General features: G+C 35.9%; 1 protein-coding gene across 2 annotated transcripts in view; it reads left to right on the top strand.

Annotated features, from left to right (window-relative positions):
• ZBTB10 (zinc finger and BTB domain containing 10) overlaps positions 1 to 17,279 on the top strand; it is a 32,681-nt gene extending 15,402 nt beyond the window's left edge. Inside the window, exons 3-6 of one of the 2 annotated variants that reach the window (XM_041769160.1) lie at positions 8,784 to 8,882; positions 11,573 to 11,644; positions 11,951 to 12,123; positions 12,390 to 17,279. In XM_041769160.1, the coding sequence (XP_041625094.1) occupies positions 8,784 to 8,882; positions 11,573 to 11,644; positions 11,951 to 12,123; positions 12,390 to 12,695 (650 nt within the window). In that variant the 3' untranslated portion in view covers positions 12,696 to 17,279. Of the gene's footprint in view, positions 1 to 8,783; positions 8,883 to 11,572; positions 11,750 to 11,950; positions 12,124 to 12,389 lie in introns of both variants that reach the window. The other variant, XM_041769159.1, reaches the window with a different exon arrangement.
• Positions 17,280 to 18,170: the final 891 nt, after the last annotated feature.

The following is an 18,170-nucleotide window of genomic DNA, read 5'->3' as shown; positions in this document are numbered from 1 at the left end:
CACAGGCAGAGGGAGAAGCAGGTTCCATTCAGGGATCCTGACGTGGGACTCGATCCAGGGTCTCCAGGATCACGCCCTGGGCTGCAGGCAGCGCTAAACTGCTGCAGCCACTGGGGCTGCCCCATGCTGTTTTAATCAGAGCAAGTCACGTTAATCTCATTGTTGATCTTTTGATGCCCTGTGATCGTTAAGGAACATGGTTTTCTGAATCTAGATTTTTCTGTTATTTCATTTACACCAGTAAGTTGCACCTATTGTAAATAATTGCTCTTGATGTGTACACATTTAATTTATGCACACATACATCATTTTGAACAAACATTTTTGAAGTGACTGAACATCAGCAAAACAAAATACAGCAGTAAAGAAGTTAAGTGTGCTACTGAAGAGTATTAATATGGTTGCCCTAATTAAGCTTTTAATTGGCTCTAAAATACTAAGCAGCCTCTCAAAAGGAGGAAACATGCCAATTCTGGAGGATGACAAACTTCTCCAGTACTGAATTTTGAAAGGAATTTCTCCAGTGGGGTTTTATATAGTTGAGACTATGTAATATAGTAAAGAGTCTCCTCAAAAACATTTTCTAGGAAATGAAGCAGTAGATTATATGATTGAGTTTTGTATCTTTAATAAAAGCTGATATAATTCTATATAGATGATTTAATTTTTTCTCAATGTCATACAAACATTCAGATGCAAGGTGATTTTACGTTAGCAAAGAATTTAGAGCTCTTTTAATTTTTTTTTAAGATTTTATTCATTTATTCATGAAAGACCGAGAGTGAGAGAGGCAGAGGGAGAAGCAGGCTCAATGCAGGGAGCCTGAATGCGGGACGCTATCCCTGGTCCCCAGGATCACACCCTGGGTTGAAGGCAGCACTAAACCACTGAGCCACCCAGTCTGCCCTAGTGTTCTTTTAAATCTAAAGGTTCCTTTCTTTCATATGTACTTCTGGGGAAAACAGTTTTTAATAACATTTGAAAATTTTTATTAGTTCTTATAAATTCTTATAAAAGTAGAGTTGAAATCAGGTTTCAGCTTCACATATTTAGCTTTGGTTAGAAAGCACATAATTTGAGTATTTAGAAGACAGCCTTGAGAACAGAATGCACAAGCCAAATACCTCTAAGAGAATATATTCTAAGTCATATTTGAAGTAATGAATTATTCTATTTATAGTGAACTCCTGAGTTATCTACTAACCAGCACTTCTATGTTTTGGATTGATATTTGGCATTATTTTCAGATGTTGCAGAATCTTAAAATGTTTTCTGAAAGATTAAGTTTTTACAGTTCTTAAAACTGGCTATCACACTTGAGAGTAATATTTTTGACCATGCCATGTAAATTTACCATCTAAACTATTTTAAAGGGATGCGTGAGTGTCTCAGCGGTTCAGCATCTGCCTTCAGCTCAGGGAGTTGACCCCGCGGTCCCAGGATCGAGTCCCACTTCAGGCTCCCTGCATGAAGCCTGCTTCCCCTTCTGCCTCTGTCTCAGCCTGTCTCTCTGTCTCATGAAAAAATAAAATCTCTAAAAACCTATTTTAAATATGATTAAAAACCATGGAACTTAGCTTTGTTTAAAGAGATGTGGCCATTGGACTCAGTGTTGTTACTACTCAGTTTTGTAGCTATAACTAGCCTTGAGTGTATCCCACATAATGTCTCTAATGGGAAGAAAGAAAAATTTCATAATTCTGACATCTTGAAATCCAGTAAAAACTACCCAGAGCTTTTTCTTAATCATTTTGGCAACAAAACCTGATACTCAGTTGGCAGCAAACCCAGCTATTTTTATCTTTTACTCATTCCTTTAAATGTGAATATTCATGTTTTGTTGCAGAAATACTGTTCTGATTATAGGATGCTACCCTAGACCCCACTGGGAGTATTGTAGTTAACTACTTTTCTAAAATCTGAAAATTGCTGCATTCTACATCTTCTTCTAAGCATTTCAGATAGATTTATGGATCTGGATTAGTTGTGTTTTTAAATCTTAGGGTGTTCCAGCTGTTCTGCTCTGCCTTTCAGACATCCTTTTGGTTTAATGTTAGGGAACGATGAGCTACAAGTGATAATGCTAAGTCACTTTTCTTAGAAAATAGTAAAATTGGATGTTAAATGGTAGTTTGAAGGCCTGATGTTCATTTTAAAAAATAAAGGTACACCAGTAGTTAATGGGCTGTAGAATATACTAATCTCTAAAAATCTTCCAATGTTTAATCTTAGGAAGATGATAGTAGGTAACTAGACAGTAGTAGGAATTTTCTGCCATCTTTTTTTCCTTCTTTTTTCCTCTGCTTAGTGTTCTTATGTCCCCTGTCTGCCGTATTCATCCCGAGATGACTATATTTTTTATTAACCTGCTAGATAAAAACCCTAAAGAAATAGAATCTGTGTGGCCAGATGAGTGTTAAAGAAGCCTTGTGGATGAGTTATAAGAGCTTTTTTGTGAGTCCTGCCTGAGAGTATCAAGTTGTCTAAATCCTTTCAGTGTCAATGCCTGAGACATCTACAAAACTGAAATTTTGATTTCTGACATAGTCTTAATATTCTGGGATGGGAAGCTGGTCTTAAATCTTCACTCAAAAGTGTAAAGTTATATTCTAACAAAATAGTACTTTCTGGGATACCAGAATAGCTTTCCACATCATAATAGGGAATTTGGCAATTAAAATTTTAAGTCCTCCCAAAAAAGCATCTTGCCAGATGATATTGATGTCAAGATTGAGGAGTCCCTTACCTGGAACTTGTTCATAAGATTGCTGTGGGGTAGAAACATACCCACTGCAGTGACAAATGTTAAAATAGTACATATGGCAGGGGGTGCAGCGGGAGGTTCCCAGCTGCTCAGAAGAGTTGGAGAAAGCTACATAGAAAAAGCAGTAATAAGAATTGGATCATGTGTAGGTGTTTGCCAGGAGAGGGAGAAGGGCATTCACTGATGACAAGGTAGCAAGAAATCAGGGTAAGTAGGTAAACGAATAGAAAAAAGAGTGTGGTGGGAAATGAGGTTGGCAGATAGGTTAGGCCAGATAGTGATTCTCCTTGTTCTACATGGCAAATTTGTGGATTGTATTTTACAGACTGAGGCAATGGGAGGTTTTTAACTAGAACTTTGGTCCCTTAAAATATGCCTCTGGGAAAAAACAAATAGATTGGGGTGGGGAGTGATCTGGGTGGACCTTTTAAGGACTAGCAAGAACAGAAATAACACCCTTGTTTGAGTAGTGCAAAGAAGAAACAGTGTAGTCTAAGATGGAGCAGTCACTTGAGTCAGTGGGGTGTGAATGGAAACTATATGTTTAGTCTCTGGGGTGCTACAGGAACTGTCAAGGGTGCTTTATATAGCAAATTTGTAAGTGAATTTACTCCAATGAAAAATGGAAAAACCTGATCGCAGTGAATGAAGAGGAAAAATTATCTGTTTATAAAAAAAGGAAAAGTTCAGAAACTGTCTTCAGAGAAAAGAAACTTGATGTTGACATATTTATGTGAAAATGAAAGTGGGGATAGACTGAATCTCTGAGTTTTTTTTTGTACAATGGAGTTATTTCTAAAACCTTGATTTCTGAGGTCATCTTTATTCCATTCTTCTCAAGAATATTTATCATTTAAGAAAATCTAAGTCTGCACTTGCACTTGCACTTGCCTCTGTTCTGCAATTTTGAGAACCAAAATAAAATGGTCAGGGAAACCTTCTTTATTCCCAGCTTAGTTTTGTTTAGCACTTAACAAGCAGGTGCTGTACTATATTATCTTACCAGATGACTTGGAAGCATTGCAAACCTGCTGTGGTCCAAGAGAAACGTATAACCATCAGCACCAAGATTAACCTAGCATGATGACACCTAGATTTATGTTGTACTTTACATTTTACTTAGTGTTTTCATTTACTGATGTCACTTTCATAGCAACTTTGTGATGTGGGCAAACATTGCCACTCTATTTTTATGGGAGAAAAAGTTGGTATAAATTTTGAGAGATTTACTATACTGTTTTTTTTTTTAGCCTCATTCTTTTTTCATTACTGTTCAATTGATTTTTTTTAAATCTATGAAAAAGATCTTTTTAAAACATGCAAAACATGGTTAATCAGAATATTTTTAAATGAACCGGAAGAGAAGATTGCTTTCAAGGATAGACAAAAATGTACTAACTATAAAGAACGATAGCTGATATCTAGGTAGACTTGAGGTTTTGGAAATGGTTTTATTAAATAAAGGAATTAGTAAAGTGAATGCTGATTTAACGTAGAGTGTAAGGTTTATTTTTGTTCATTAGCAAAAAAGTATAACCTTCGGGATCCCTGGGTGGCGCAGCGGTTTGGCGCCTGCCTTTGGCCCAGGGCGCGATCCTGGAGACCCGGGATCGAATCCCACATCAGGCTCCCGGTGCATGGAGCCTGCTTCTCCCTCCGCCTGTGTCTCTGCCTCTCTCTCTCTCTCTGTGACTATCATAAATAAATAAAAAATTTAAAAAAAAATTAAAAAAAAAAAAAGTATAACCTTCCTATCACTACGAAGGTTAATTAAAGGTGGATGTACTTTAACTTCTTCACTCTCATTTCTAGTATGGCAGATTGTTTTTCTTTTTGTTTTTGATTTGTGTGTGTGCCAGGTCCATACCTTTAGTGTAGATAGTTACCTCCTGAAACTGTTTTAATAGCTCTTCAAAAAGGTCTTCTATTTTGCTAAGTTTAAATCAAGTGACAGATTTTCATGGGAAGGTCACGAATGTCAAAAACCAAGTATAGTTGAGTTTATTTTTTAATCCTGTAATTTTGGAGAAAAAGATGACCAAGAGTTACTGCTTTCTCTTCCTACTAAAGCAAAATTAATTTCTGTTTCAAGTGAATGGTTGGTTGCCTCATTTCTATCCCACTTAGATCAACTGATTAGAAATGAGTTGCTAGGCAGTTTGGCTGGTTTCTAATAAGGTACAACAATGATACCACGTCTGTATTGATTCATGAGTTAAGTGTGCTATTTCTGAAAGTTGATTGTCAACCTGGAAAAGCTCACCTATTCTGAGATTTGTTTTTGAAATCAAGAACCACGTCGTATCTTTCAAAAGAGATTTGATATCTGTAGCATAGTTATGAATTTGTTTTCCAGAAGAAACCTTGTAAACAGGAAAAATATATTTGTCATCTATTAAGCTTTCAGGTTGAGGTATTCTGTGTTTGGTGTAGGATTAAAGATCACAAATTCTAATACTTAAAGAGGTAGGGTAGAAGACAGGAAATGTCTATTTTAAGAACCAGCTGAGGAAGCCTCAACAAATCACTATAGAATGTTACATAAATAGAAACACCCTGTCTGTATTTACAAACCCACTTGGCAGAATTTTAAGAAGTGCCCTCTGAGCAGACTGTACACTCCAGAATAATGACATTTTTTAAAAAGCTGGAAACCTAGTACAGTTGTTTGAACGATTTAAATTATTTATTGAAATATATTCAGCTTTTCATAGGAAAAAAAAAGCCACTAAATTTCAATTAACTATTTTCAGTTTAAGGGTATGTTTTTGTGTTTACTATATACCAGAAAACAAGTTATTCTTCTTTAACCATTAACTAAAACTGAACTAGTAATAGAGGTTGCAGAGGGCAGAGTATTCAAACCAACATTTAACAACCCTTGTTTGAAAAGTGTTTTGTCATACATTGGGATGAATGCTGGGAAAATAAAACCTAACCAGTATCCCTCCCACCTCTCAGGAAACAGGTAAAGGAGTTTATTTACTGTTCCTCTTCTACACGTGAAATATTTGTTCATTTTACTGACTTTCAGCACATTTATTCTAGGCAATAACCTCATCTATTAATATTACACCTTACAGAGAAAATAAATGCTGGCAGATGAATGACATTAAGTATCTGTCTTCTGACTTCTCCCTATATGTTGATTGTCTTTGCTGTCTTTCCTAAGTACTTAAAAAAAATTTTTTTTAATTTAATTATGATAGTCACAGAGAGAGAGAGAGAGGCAGAGACATAGGCAGAAGGAGAAGCAGGCTCCATGCACCGGGAGCCCGATGTGGGATTCGATCCTGGGTCTCCAGGATTGCGCCCTGGGCCAAAGGCAGGCGCCAAACCGCTGCGCCACCCAGGGATCCCTTTCCTAAGTACTTAAACATTTGCTTCTGGATTCCAGAAATTCGTTGAATTTCTTTAGTATTTTTAACTTCTCCTTTTCTTAGTGACTTCTTCATTTCAGCGTTTAAATGTTGTACTTTCACCTTAAAAAAAAAGGCTTTCTCACTCTTCCCATTTGCAACCAAATTTCTCAAATTGTATTATATATCATAATTCATCATTTCTGCTCACAACACAGGCCACTCTTACTTTTTCTCCTTGCCCCACTGATCTACTAGAGTCCGTTGCACTGACCTCATCATCTGGCCTCATCACTGGCCTCCTGGGTGCTCAGCATTTATTGGGTGAAAGTAATGCATGTTTCAATCCTTACTTTAAATTTTTGGCAGCATTGTTGGAGTGGAATTTTCCTTGAAATACTTTTTTCCTAAATTCTGCATCATTTTACAGTTTATTAAATGCTAAGATTCCTCAATATATTGGTCACAGTTTTTTCTTCATGGTCACCATCTGTTTACTTACATGACCTTATTTACCAAACATCCTGAAAACTCATTTTTATCACCAGCTTAAGCATTGTATGTATATAGCCTTTGGTACTGATTTCTCCACTTCAGAGCTTAAGTGAAAAAAAAAAAAGTTAAAATTTTGAGACCTTGTTACATACCAAGCAAGGAGCTAAGCACTTTTCATTTATTATCTCATTTGGTCTTAGATAATAATAATAAATTAAAAGCAGCATAGCTCTTTTCCTGATAATTTCCCTGCCTTTACAATAAAACAGTTCTCAGTCTTTATTTAGTAGGCAATCAGAATCACCTAGAGAGTGTTTTAAAATGCAGATTTCTGCGCCCCACCTCCAAAGTATCTGATCCAGTAGGTTGGGATGGGACCTGAAACTATTTCTATTTCTAGCAAGTTGCCAGATAATGCTGATACTGCTGATTTAGGAGCTATACTTTGAGAACCACTATGTTAGAGAAGCAAAATAATGTGCTTCACGACTCACACACCTGGGATGTGACAGAGCTGAGACCAGGTCTCAGGCAGTATCTAGAGCTTATCCAAACTACCTCTTAAGGTCTGTCAGACTAAATATCTTAACTACCGAAAATTGGTCCTCTTTCAGAGTTCCCTGACTGCCATTGGTATAAGATGGAAACTTCGCTCCCGCCTTCAAACACTGCCTCTCCCATTTTCAGTCTTACCAAGCACTTCTTAGTTCTGCTTCAAACAATCTACTTTCCTCCCATTTGCCACTACAATCAACCAAGTCAAGGCCACCATCAGTTCTCAACTGAATTTCTATAAAGAGCTTTCTAACTAGTCTCCCTATATCTCCTTTTCCTCCTTTAATTCATTCATATGATACCAGGAATAGTTTTTTTAATGCCATTTTAAAAATCATTTTACTACTTTTAAGAGTAAAGGCCAAAATCCTCACCTTAATCTGTAGCACTCTGACCTGTCTATGCCTGCTTGAGGATCTCCTTCTATTGTGCCATTATGATGTAATCCAACTGGTCTCTTAGAACATAAGTGCTAGATCTATTAAGTGATTTGGGGTTTTAAAATTATGCACTAGAACCATTACTGAGTGGCATTCTATTTCATTTGCCCACCAATTTTTTGAATTCAATACCTGCTTATGTAAACAGAATTTAAAAAAATTTTTCCTTTATTATTTTAATCTTGGTGTTGGGAAGCCAGAGTGGTGGGGGTGGTAATATCAAACATGAGTCTTAAGTGACAGGGAGATGAAAGATTGTCCATAAAAAGTGGCATTTTAAAAATATTTTTCACATAACATTTGAGAGAGTAGATAGTACCAATGGGATGATGCTAGATTCACTAGTAGAAACCCAAATATTTGGACCTTGTATTCTAAACTAAGGAATTTGAGGGCAAGCCTAAAAGCTCTGGTGAACTGTTGAAGATTTAGGATTCATGTTTCAGAAGTACGAGCATTATGTTTTGAAGCAAGGATACCAAGAAACTATTTTAGTAATTCACTAATCCAAGGGAACAATGATGGGTACCTCTGAATTAAGGCAGTGATAATGAAATAGAAAGGATGGAATAGATTTAAAAGAAATTAACAGATGGAACCAAAAGCATTCATCTCATTAGTATGTATTTTGTTTTAAGCTGCCTCTCTACATCCTTTCCATATTTTAAGATTAAGGAATTAATCTTCTCTGAAATCTTCCTTTACTATTCTAGCTTTAATTGGTCTTTTTCACTTCTGAATCAATACAGAAACAGTAACATTTTATACATGTGCTTAGTAGCAGCTGTCATTGGGTGCCAAACGCTGTAATTTGTAACACTTGACTTGGATTATCTGACTTGATTTTTTTTTTAATCAAATCTGAACTATTTGGAAGCATATGAGGAAATTGAGGCACATGCTCACATAGCCAGTAACCTAATTCACCCTGCCTCTTAAAGCTTATTCCTATTCAGTACACTGTTCTTACTCTCGAGTGTGTGCTTGTTCTTGTGGCTGAAAACCATGTCTGATTTTATGCCTTAATCGCGTTAAGCACGTAGTAGGTATTATAACTTGCAGATAGATAATTTTCTATTTAGTCCGCATAAGAAACTACCAAGCAGGGAGTGGTTGATGATGGTTATAGTGTGGTTGTAAGTAACAGATTATTGTACATCTCCTTTTCAGATCTGGATGGTGCTCTACTCTCAGGGCCAGATTGTGATAGGAATGTGAATACAAATTTATTGGCAGAAGCCGGCTCCAGTCAGGATGGAGGTGATGCTGGTAGGTATAGTAGGATTTACAAAAGTACAGTAAGAGTATGTTTGAGAGGATTTGAAGATTGGGAAGTGATTGTGTACATGTTTAAGGACCTATTGCAGTTTCTCTCCCTTAAGGGAGAGTATTATATGAAAATACTTTGGATCCATGGTAGCTATGTTTATGATAAGACTTTGGAAACCTGGTAAATACAAATGGATGGGTGTTTCTTACTGTTTGGGAGAGCCATTTATTTAGAGCTTTTCAAATTCTTAAATACCAAAAGTAATTAAGTTAATAGGGCTGGTGGCTTCCTGCTAGTATATACGTAGGATGAAAATGGTAATTATCCAGTTGGCTGATTAACGTATTTTAATTGGCTTTGATGTAAAATAATAGTATGGTAATCTAAAGAAAATGTTAATTCTATAGTAGTGATGTTTCTGTCATTTGTACTTCCGGAAAAGTATCCTTCACATAGAGGCAGAGAATCCATAAATATTCCAGAGAACAAAGTAAGTATAAAGAAGGGGAAAAACTTTCTTTAGAGAAAAATGCCAAGCTAATAAATACATAATGACAGAAATGAAAAATACCCCACAGGAAATAATTCAAGATCATCCATGGAGGGACACCTGCGTGGCTCAGAGCATCTGCCTTCAGCTCAGGGAGTGATCCCGGAGTTCCGGGGTCGAGTCCCACATTGGGCTTCCTGCAGGGAGCCTGCTTCTCTGCCTGTCTTATCTCTCTGTCTCTCTCATGAATAAATAAAAAATCTTTTAAAAAATCATCCATGGATATTAAGCCACTGTTGATTGGCTATCCCACAATGCAAAAGGCTGTTATAGTATATTCACATAGTTTCCCTATCATCCCAGATAACTTCAGTTAAACAAAGAGGAAAAGATTTCTTTATAATGAAAGCAGCAGAGATACCATGCCTCTACATGTAACGCACTAGCCAGCACAAAACATCACCTTCATAGTATACTTGCCAAAATGCATGGTCAATCTTGATGACTGATCAGAGTTCTAAAATGACTAAAGGGGCATTTGAGGGACACCCGGGTAGCTCCACGGTTGAGCATCTGCTTTTGGCTTAGGGCATGATCCTGGAGTCCCAGGATCGAGTTCCCCATCAGGCTTCCTGCAGGGAGCCTGCTTCTCTCTCTGCCTCTCTCTCTCTCTCTCTCTCTCTCTCTCTCTGTCACTCATGAATAAATAAAGTCTTTAAAAAGGGAGAGGGGGACATTTGAAGAACAGTTTGGAATTTGTGTAGTATGGGTTAAATAATAGTTTGACAATTTTAAATTTTGTGGATATGATAAAGTACTATGGTTATGTAGGAGAAGGTTCTAGAAAATAAATGCTATATATTGAGAGGTAAAGTGATGAGTAAATAATACATAAAAAGTGTGTGTTCACAGAGAAAGTACATGTGTCAAAATTAACATTTGTCAAAGGCACACAAAAGGAATATGGATGTTCATTGATTCAACTTCTCATAGCATTGGAATTCCTTAAATTAATGGGCAGGGGGTGGCTAGAAGTACTCAAGCTTTCAGAAGCTTCTGAATATAATATGTATGCACTGACCAAAATTAAGCCCTAATTCTGAAGAAAAGAAATTGCCTTAAGGTGGTTTCTCCCAACTGTTGAAAAGAATTAACAAAAAGTTTTGAAATGAGCAGTTAACAGTGGGGTTGAATCTTGAAGACTTTTTCCTTGTACAAAAAATTGCTAATGGTATAAGTATTTTATATTTGGTTTAGAAATATGGTTGAAGAGTGGTCTTTGTGAGTTGTACAATAGATTATTTTTACCATAAGAATTTTTGTATCAGCTATAAAGAATGAGAACAATGAAGTAGGGGTAGAGATTTAATATCTTTATTGAAAACTCAATTACTTAAGAGCAAGAAAGCTAACAAGCAGTGGCGGGGCAGAGGGAGAAGCAGGCAACTGAGCAGCAGGGAGCCAGATGTGGGGTTCAATCCCAGGACCCCAAGATCATGACCTGAACTGAAGGCAGATGCTTAACCGACTGAGCCACCTAGGCGCCCCATACTGATTAGTCTTAAGACAAGATTATGTGATTGTTTTGGGGGCAATGTAGAGCTCTCCTGTTCCAAAGCTGGGCTTCAGGGCGGTAGTCTCAAGTGATAGAATAATTAAAAGTAACTATTAAGAGAGAGTTCTGTTTTGAATATATTTGAAATATAGTATAAAAAAGAAGTTTTGGGACACCTGAGTGGCTCAGTTGAAGTGTCTGCCTTTGGCTCAGGTCGCGAGATCCCGGGATCCTGGGATAGAAATCCACATCGGGCTTTTCTGCTCAGCTGGCAGCCTGCTTCTCCCTTTTCCTCTGCTTGTGCTGTCCTCTCTCAAAATAAATAAAATCTTAAAAGTTTCATGTGGCCTCCATGCACTATTAAATATTGACATTTATTTTACCAAATTTTTCTCTCTGGTAGTATTTTAAATTTTAGTTTTTCTATTTAAGATGCCTGTAATTAGAGTATTACGATTAGGATAATAAAGTATGAAGACGTCTCGGTTTTAGATTACAATGTAGAGATTTTTATCCAGCTATTTATAATGAGCTGTTCTATCATAATATTGCATAGATATAATAAATTTTATGTCCTATATTGTTTTATTCTAATAAGAAATATCTTTATTACCATAATTACATTAAAATCACTTTTCTGTTAGGTACTTCACATGATTTCAAGTATAGCTTGATGCCTGGCCCTTCAAGTGATTTCAAGTATGGACTGCTACCAGGTACTTCAAATGATTTCAAGTATGGATTGATACCAGGTGCTTCAAACGATTTCAAGTATGGATTATTGCCCGAATCTTGGCCAAAACAAGAAACTTGGGAAAATGGCAAGTATTAGTCAACTAAACATCTGCAGAATTTTAAAATGATTTTTCACAATTAAAAGCTTCCATATTCTGGGTCTTAAAAAAATCAAAATACTGGTAGTCCTATAATCCCTATTCTCAGGGACAGACAAACTTTTGATAGCAAGTTTTCTGTTTAATATATAATTGCTTTTGTGTGTGTGTGTTTTTTTATTTTCAAAGGTGAATCATCTCTAATCATGAACAAGTTAAAATGCCCTCATTGTAGCTATGTAGCCAAATACAGACGAACACTAAAAAGGCATTTGCTCATTCATACGGGAGTCAGATCATTTAGCTGTGATATTTGTGGAAAACTGTTTACTCGCAGAGAACATGTGAAAAGACATTCCCTGGTAAGTAACTTTAAATATAACTGATCTTTAATATAAACTGTATGTTAGTGAAGTTTAAGGTATTTTAACATTGTTACCTAAAATTTAGAGAACTTGGATTATTAAACAAATTGTTTTAAACAAAGAATATGATTTATGAACTGAGCTTCATATAGAAAAACAAGGGTATACATTCAACCATTGTTAAACAGGTGGTTTAATTTGATTGGTTCAAATGCGTTATTGTCTATACTGTCCTTATATTGGATTTCTCCCCCTTCAATTAGGTGCATAAAAAGGATAAAAAATACAAATGTATGGTGTGTAAGAAGATCTTCATGTTAGCAGCCAGTGTTGGAATAAGACATGGATCTCGACGCTATGGTGTTTGTGTAGACTGTGCAGATAAATCACAACCAGGAGGACAAGAAGGTGTAGATCAGGGACAGGACACAGATTTCCCTCGGGATGAAGAATATGAGGAGAATGAAGTAGGAGAAGCTGATGAAGAGCTGGTTGATGATGGAGAAGATCAGAATGATCCATCTCGATGGGATGAATCAGGAGATGTTTGTATGTCTCTAGATGATTAACTGACCTATACTCCTCAAGGATGCTGCATTTGGACATAATATGAATCGACAATTTGAATTGTTGAACTTGAAGGCTTGCAAAATATGGTACATGCTGGATGGTAGTTATGTTGCTGTGAAAACTGTAGGGTCAAAAAGCCTTATAGCAAAAAAAATTTTTTTTTTTATATTTGCACAGGACTGTACAGCAAACAACCTTGTGGTTGGATTACATGGAGTCCCCACATCTTCAGTCAGTTATCAAAGTAAAAATATTTTTTATTTATAGGATATACAATAACTATTTGGGTCCTACGAATATATAGTACCTATCCTTAAAGAGCTTACATTCATGTGCCACTTTAACATGAATGAAGAAAATCCATTTATAAGACTACAGTGACAGCTGACCCAATTACTCTGTCCATCAAACCACTCAGGCTAGTTTGTACTAGTAGAGTTTTGTTTCTATTTTTATTTTTATTAATTTTATTTTTTTTAATACAGATTTTCAGGGAGGGGCCTTTTCAACCCCATTGGTTCTACTTTTCTGTATTTTTCCATTTTAATTTGCTTCATAACTTAAACCAAGTCTCCTCTAGTCTTAGGTATTATTTCTCAATTTTGTGCTGATGGGCATGTTTATAAGAACTGGAGAGGTAATTTATTGGAATGAACTAACTGACTTCCTCCATTCCCCCTTTCCTTTTTGACATGAATTTTACTACTTCACAAATGAAGAAATGATGTTACAAAGTTAACGTGGCGAAGTTGACAAATACCACTAAAATGATTATGATTTAGAAATAACTTTCTCCTGCTGCTCTAATCTGAAATGGTTATTATATGACGTCTTCTGACATGGTATTCGGTTTTGAGTATCTGCTACTTTGGCACTATTCTTGTTTGCCTCTTTTTATTTTTGCCAGTGTACTATACCTCAGTCCTATTTGAAAAGAGAAATCTAATCAAAAGAAAAGTCATAGAAACAATAAGTAAAATGATTTGTTTCGTAATTTGACCTCCATGTCCAGTTTGGTTAGCTTGTTATGCAATATAAGTGAAATATCAGGTTTTTACTCCTGTGCCCTTTTTACCATTAAAAATAACACAAAAAGTGAATTCTCTTTTGTTTGATACTTACCGGGATATTGAGTGTTTTGAAATTATGATAGATAATTATTTTTTCAATTCCTCAAAGTTACTACATCTTCATATATAGTCTTTCTGGTAGTCACTATGATTCAACAGTCTGCAAAAAATCTTACAAAATAAAATAGGCTTTACGATTGTTCTGTTGACTAAAATCCTTCAGGGTGCAAGAGGTGATATAAAATTGAAGTTATATTTATTTAGTCTCCTGACAGATGAATTAGCTGATTGTTGAACTCACAGCAGCATTTCACAATTAAATTAACATGCATGACATTTATCAGGAACATTGTATATTATATAAGATTGAGGGATATCATATTTTCAGCTTTCTTTTAAAAAGAAATTGAGTATATTTTCCTATTTTATATCAGGTCACTAAATTGTGCTATTTGTGTGGAAAAATTGCAAAGTACACTTTGACAGACATAATCCTTTTGGTGCTCCATCTGATCAAAGTTGAAGATTGATTTTTTTTTTTTTTAAGAGACAAGTTTTCTCGTCTCCAGTTTTGGTAGTATAATGGTTTAATGTTAGACATTGTTTCTGCTTGGATAAATCAAAGATATAAAGTACAGTTACAATGGTTAGATACATCTTTTGTCATCTAAACTTTATTGTAGTTTCTACATAACTGTAAAACTGACATGAATAGTTTGGTTTGATTTTTGTTTAAGACTGAAGAGTACATCTTATTCTCAGTGTTCTAGACAAATGAGTATAATGTAATTCTGGTGGGGTCCAAAGTAGACGTTAGTTGGGCAAAGATACTATGAATGAAAAAGTATTTTAAACGTAAAATGTTCTGCTTTGTGAATATGTAAGTATAGTATAAAGATTTCTTTCGTCCCATTTATCCCCCTCCTTTAAAATAAACCATAGTTTACAATTGGTAGATCTGTCTATATATAAATATATATTAAAGAGAAAAGATATATATCTGAAAATCACCTAAATCTGCTTTATTAGACTACAGTTCACTTATTGCATAGAAACTGGACTTGGCTTTACATTCTTAATGTACTTTTACTTTTCCTCAAGATATGAACTTAACTCTCTTTAAACTGAATTTTCTTTTACTACTTAAATCATTTATGTATATCTGGTAAATTATGACCAAATTTTTGTTAGATTGCATACAGTAAATTGAAATACACACTTGGTACACTACGGGATTGTTGTGCTTTTGTTTTGGTTTTAGTTGGAAATAAGGTTTGATGTAGATGGCTTGTTACTGTTAATTTAAAATATTCTATAATTGTCCATTACCTTTTATGTTGTGTTGTGACAGATTTGGCTATATTTTTAGTCAACTGAAATATGATACTTTAAAAGTTTGTTTTTAGAAAGGTAATCCAAAGGAATAATGTTTATACTCTGAATATATTAGCCTCAGCCTATATAAAAATTTCTTCTTTAAAGTAAGCATTTTACCAGAAACAGAATTGACAGATTTTTCTACTTGCTGACTGCCTAACTTATTTTGTTTCATGATCTCAAGGGACTGCCTTTTCCCTTCTAGGTCTTTTTTTAAAAATAGTTTTAGTACTAAGGTATACTACTGGACGTTTCTATTTTTTTTTTTTAAGTATATTCTTTTTCTGACTTACAGTACAATTTCAGGAAGTTGATAGATAGTAAGAACTTATGATTGGTCTCAGAGGTGACAATGATATACTCATAATTTTGTCTGTGGAGCCTTGGCAGAATTATGTGTCACACATTTGCTGAATTTTTCTCTTGTAACTTATATTTTAAATGAAACCTATTTTAGAGCTTGTAATTTTAATGAAGAAGAATATAAACTTTTTCTATTCACTCTAGTAACAGACCCTCTCATCCAAACTAAGATCATGTATTCTTAGGCTTCTCAGAGACAGTTACTTTCATATGGTCCCCGCTTTGTCATTATTATTGGCCCTCATTTTTCATATTCACTAGATATTTTGCTTATTTTAGCACCCTAGCAATTAAGAGCTTAAAAAAATGTAGGAAAGGGAAACTGAACACTAATGAATAGCCTTGAAATTTGGTGGGGGGAGGAAACACTAGGTGGGTTTGGCAGAGCCCTCCTGATGGAGAAGAGTAAGATGAAGGAGTTAATTCACGTAAAGCGCTTCAAACACAGTCTGGTACATAATAGAGGCCTAATACATCCTAGTTTAATAGTGGATGCGAACCAAGAGGAAAGGGGGAGAAACAAAGTGAAAGCATCAGGGTTGGGAAAACTATATTCATAAAGTGTAAAATGCCTGAAGATGACTGGAGTAGTATAACATGGGGAAAAGTGTGATGGAAGAGGAGTTTGAAAATATCCTAAATTTCAAAACTTTGGTAAACTTTATATTTTTAGGATTTTTGTCAACTTAAAGTTTATTTTTCTGAATAATATTCCAAAAGCTACTTTTTTTCCCCCAGTGCCTACATGTGCCATTTGCGCTTTACATTTTATCTAATTCCCAATAAGGTAGGTGCTACTGTCTCCATTTTATGGAAAAGAAAGGCTCCAAGAGATTTGCATAATGTAACTTGCCCAATATAACACAGGTACTAAATGGTAGAGCTGGGTTTTGACCAAATTTGATTTTGAATGAAGCCCATGCTCTTTTTATGGGGCTCTATTAACTGCCTCATTGAACAACTTTTATAAAATTTCAGTGCTTTAAAGGAGTTTGTGTATGGAGACCTATTTTCCCTGTAAACCATCTTTGTTAGGAATTTGAGCGCCTCATCTTTCGTCCCCTAAATATCCTTATCACTCTTTTCCTCTGAGTACAGCAGTTTTGTCACCTGACTATAAATAAGATACCTGACCTCAGTGTAGCACATGCTATTAATTGGCCATGGCGTTTTTATTTTTGAAAGGATGGTTTTGAAATGAAGAACTAGATGTGAACCCCAGTTTTTGTGCCGTTCAGTCACCCAGATCCTTAAACTTAACTATGATACATAATATATGTGCTTAGAACTAACAGGTGTTTTTTTGTAGTCACTTTAGGATTTAAAGTGGAAAGTTTTTTTCCTGCTGTATCCCTGCTTTCAAGTGAAGTCGAACAGTTTTAGATAGTTTAAAATGTGTTAGGGATAAGCACACTTTACAAGTTGTTTTTTAGCCCTGGATTTTATGACATTGGGTACTTAATTTGGAGTACACTGGCTATTGAGAACAAGATTTTGGGTTTAGGGGAGAGGGATGGTTGAGGCCATCATGAAATGGGAGAATCAGCATTTTAAACACTGTAAACATAAAAGAACGCTTTCTTCTGCCTGCTGTTTGTAAAAGCTCTTTGGGAAGATCTTTTACGAAGACCAATTTTTTTAAATGTAATTTACCTACCTAGTATAAGTGTCCTAAGACATGTATGTAAACTTCCAAACCTGTTTTGTCTGTGTATTTAGAAAATACACAAGAATCTTTATCAAACCTAAAAATATAAACTTGTGAGCACTAAACTTGCTTCTGGCTTTGTGAATTTTGTTGACTCTGACATTTAATTCAGATTTCTTTGCATTGAAAGTGTACTGATTTAGTTAGACTAATTGGGGTAGGGGGGAACACCTTTGTAAACTTTGACTTGTGTATAATTCAGATATCTTTGTACTTAAGGTTTACATCTGTCTTGGGCTCAGGGCGTGATCCTGGGGTCCTGGGATTGAGTCCCGCATCGGGCTCCCCAACAGAGAGCCTGCTTCTCCCTCTGCCTGTGTCTCTCATGAATGAATAAATGTATGTTTAAAAAAAAAAGGTAAGCTACTTTATCCCATATTTACTGCATATTAGCAGGCTAATGAATTATAAGTATGTTTCAACTCTTTGAAACTTTAATAGTACACAATACATTTTTCTGTTTTTTTTTCTTTTAGTAATTTGTGGTGGTGGCAGTAATAGAACAAAGGAAATCATAGAAATGACTAGACACTTTACTAAAGAAGTGAGTCGTGTTTGGAGAAGGCTGCCCATGTAACACATAAGGCACAGGGTCTTACTTTATTTTTTAAAGATTTGATCTATTTATTCATGAGAGGGACACACAGAGAGGCAGAGACACAGGCAGAGGGAGAAGCAGGCTCCTTGCAGGGAGCCCAACACAGGACTCGATCCCGGGGCCCCAGGATCAGGCCCTCGACCAAAGGCAGGCGCTAAACTGCTGAGCCACCTGGGCTGCCCGGCACGGTGCTTTAAAATTGTAAAAACTGTCACTTGGCAGAATAATTACATACGGGACACCCGGGTGGCTCAGTGTTTTGAGTGTCCACCTTCGGCTCAGGTCCTGATCCCAGGGGCGTGGGATCAACTCCCACATCGGGCTCCCCAGGCGGATCCTGCTTCTCCCTCTGCCTGTG

Source organism: Vulpes lagopus, chromosome 9 (genome assembly GCF_018345385.1).
Source record: "Vulpes lagopus strain Blue_001 chromosome 9, ASM1834538v1, whole genome shotgun sequence".
Taxonomy (NCBI): Eukaryota; Metazoa; Chordata; class Mammalia; order Carnivora; family Canidae; genus Vulpes; species Vulpes lagopus.
The sequence above is the reverse complement of the archived record's forward strand: the minus strand, read 5'-3'. Positions and strand labels throughout refer to the sequence as shown.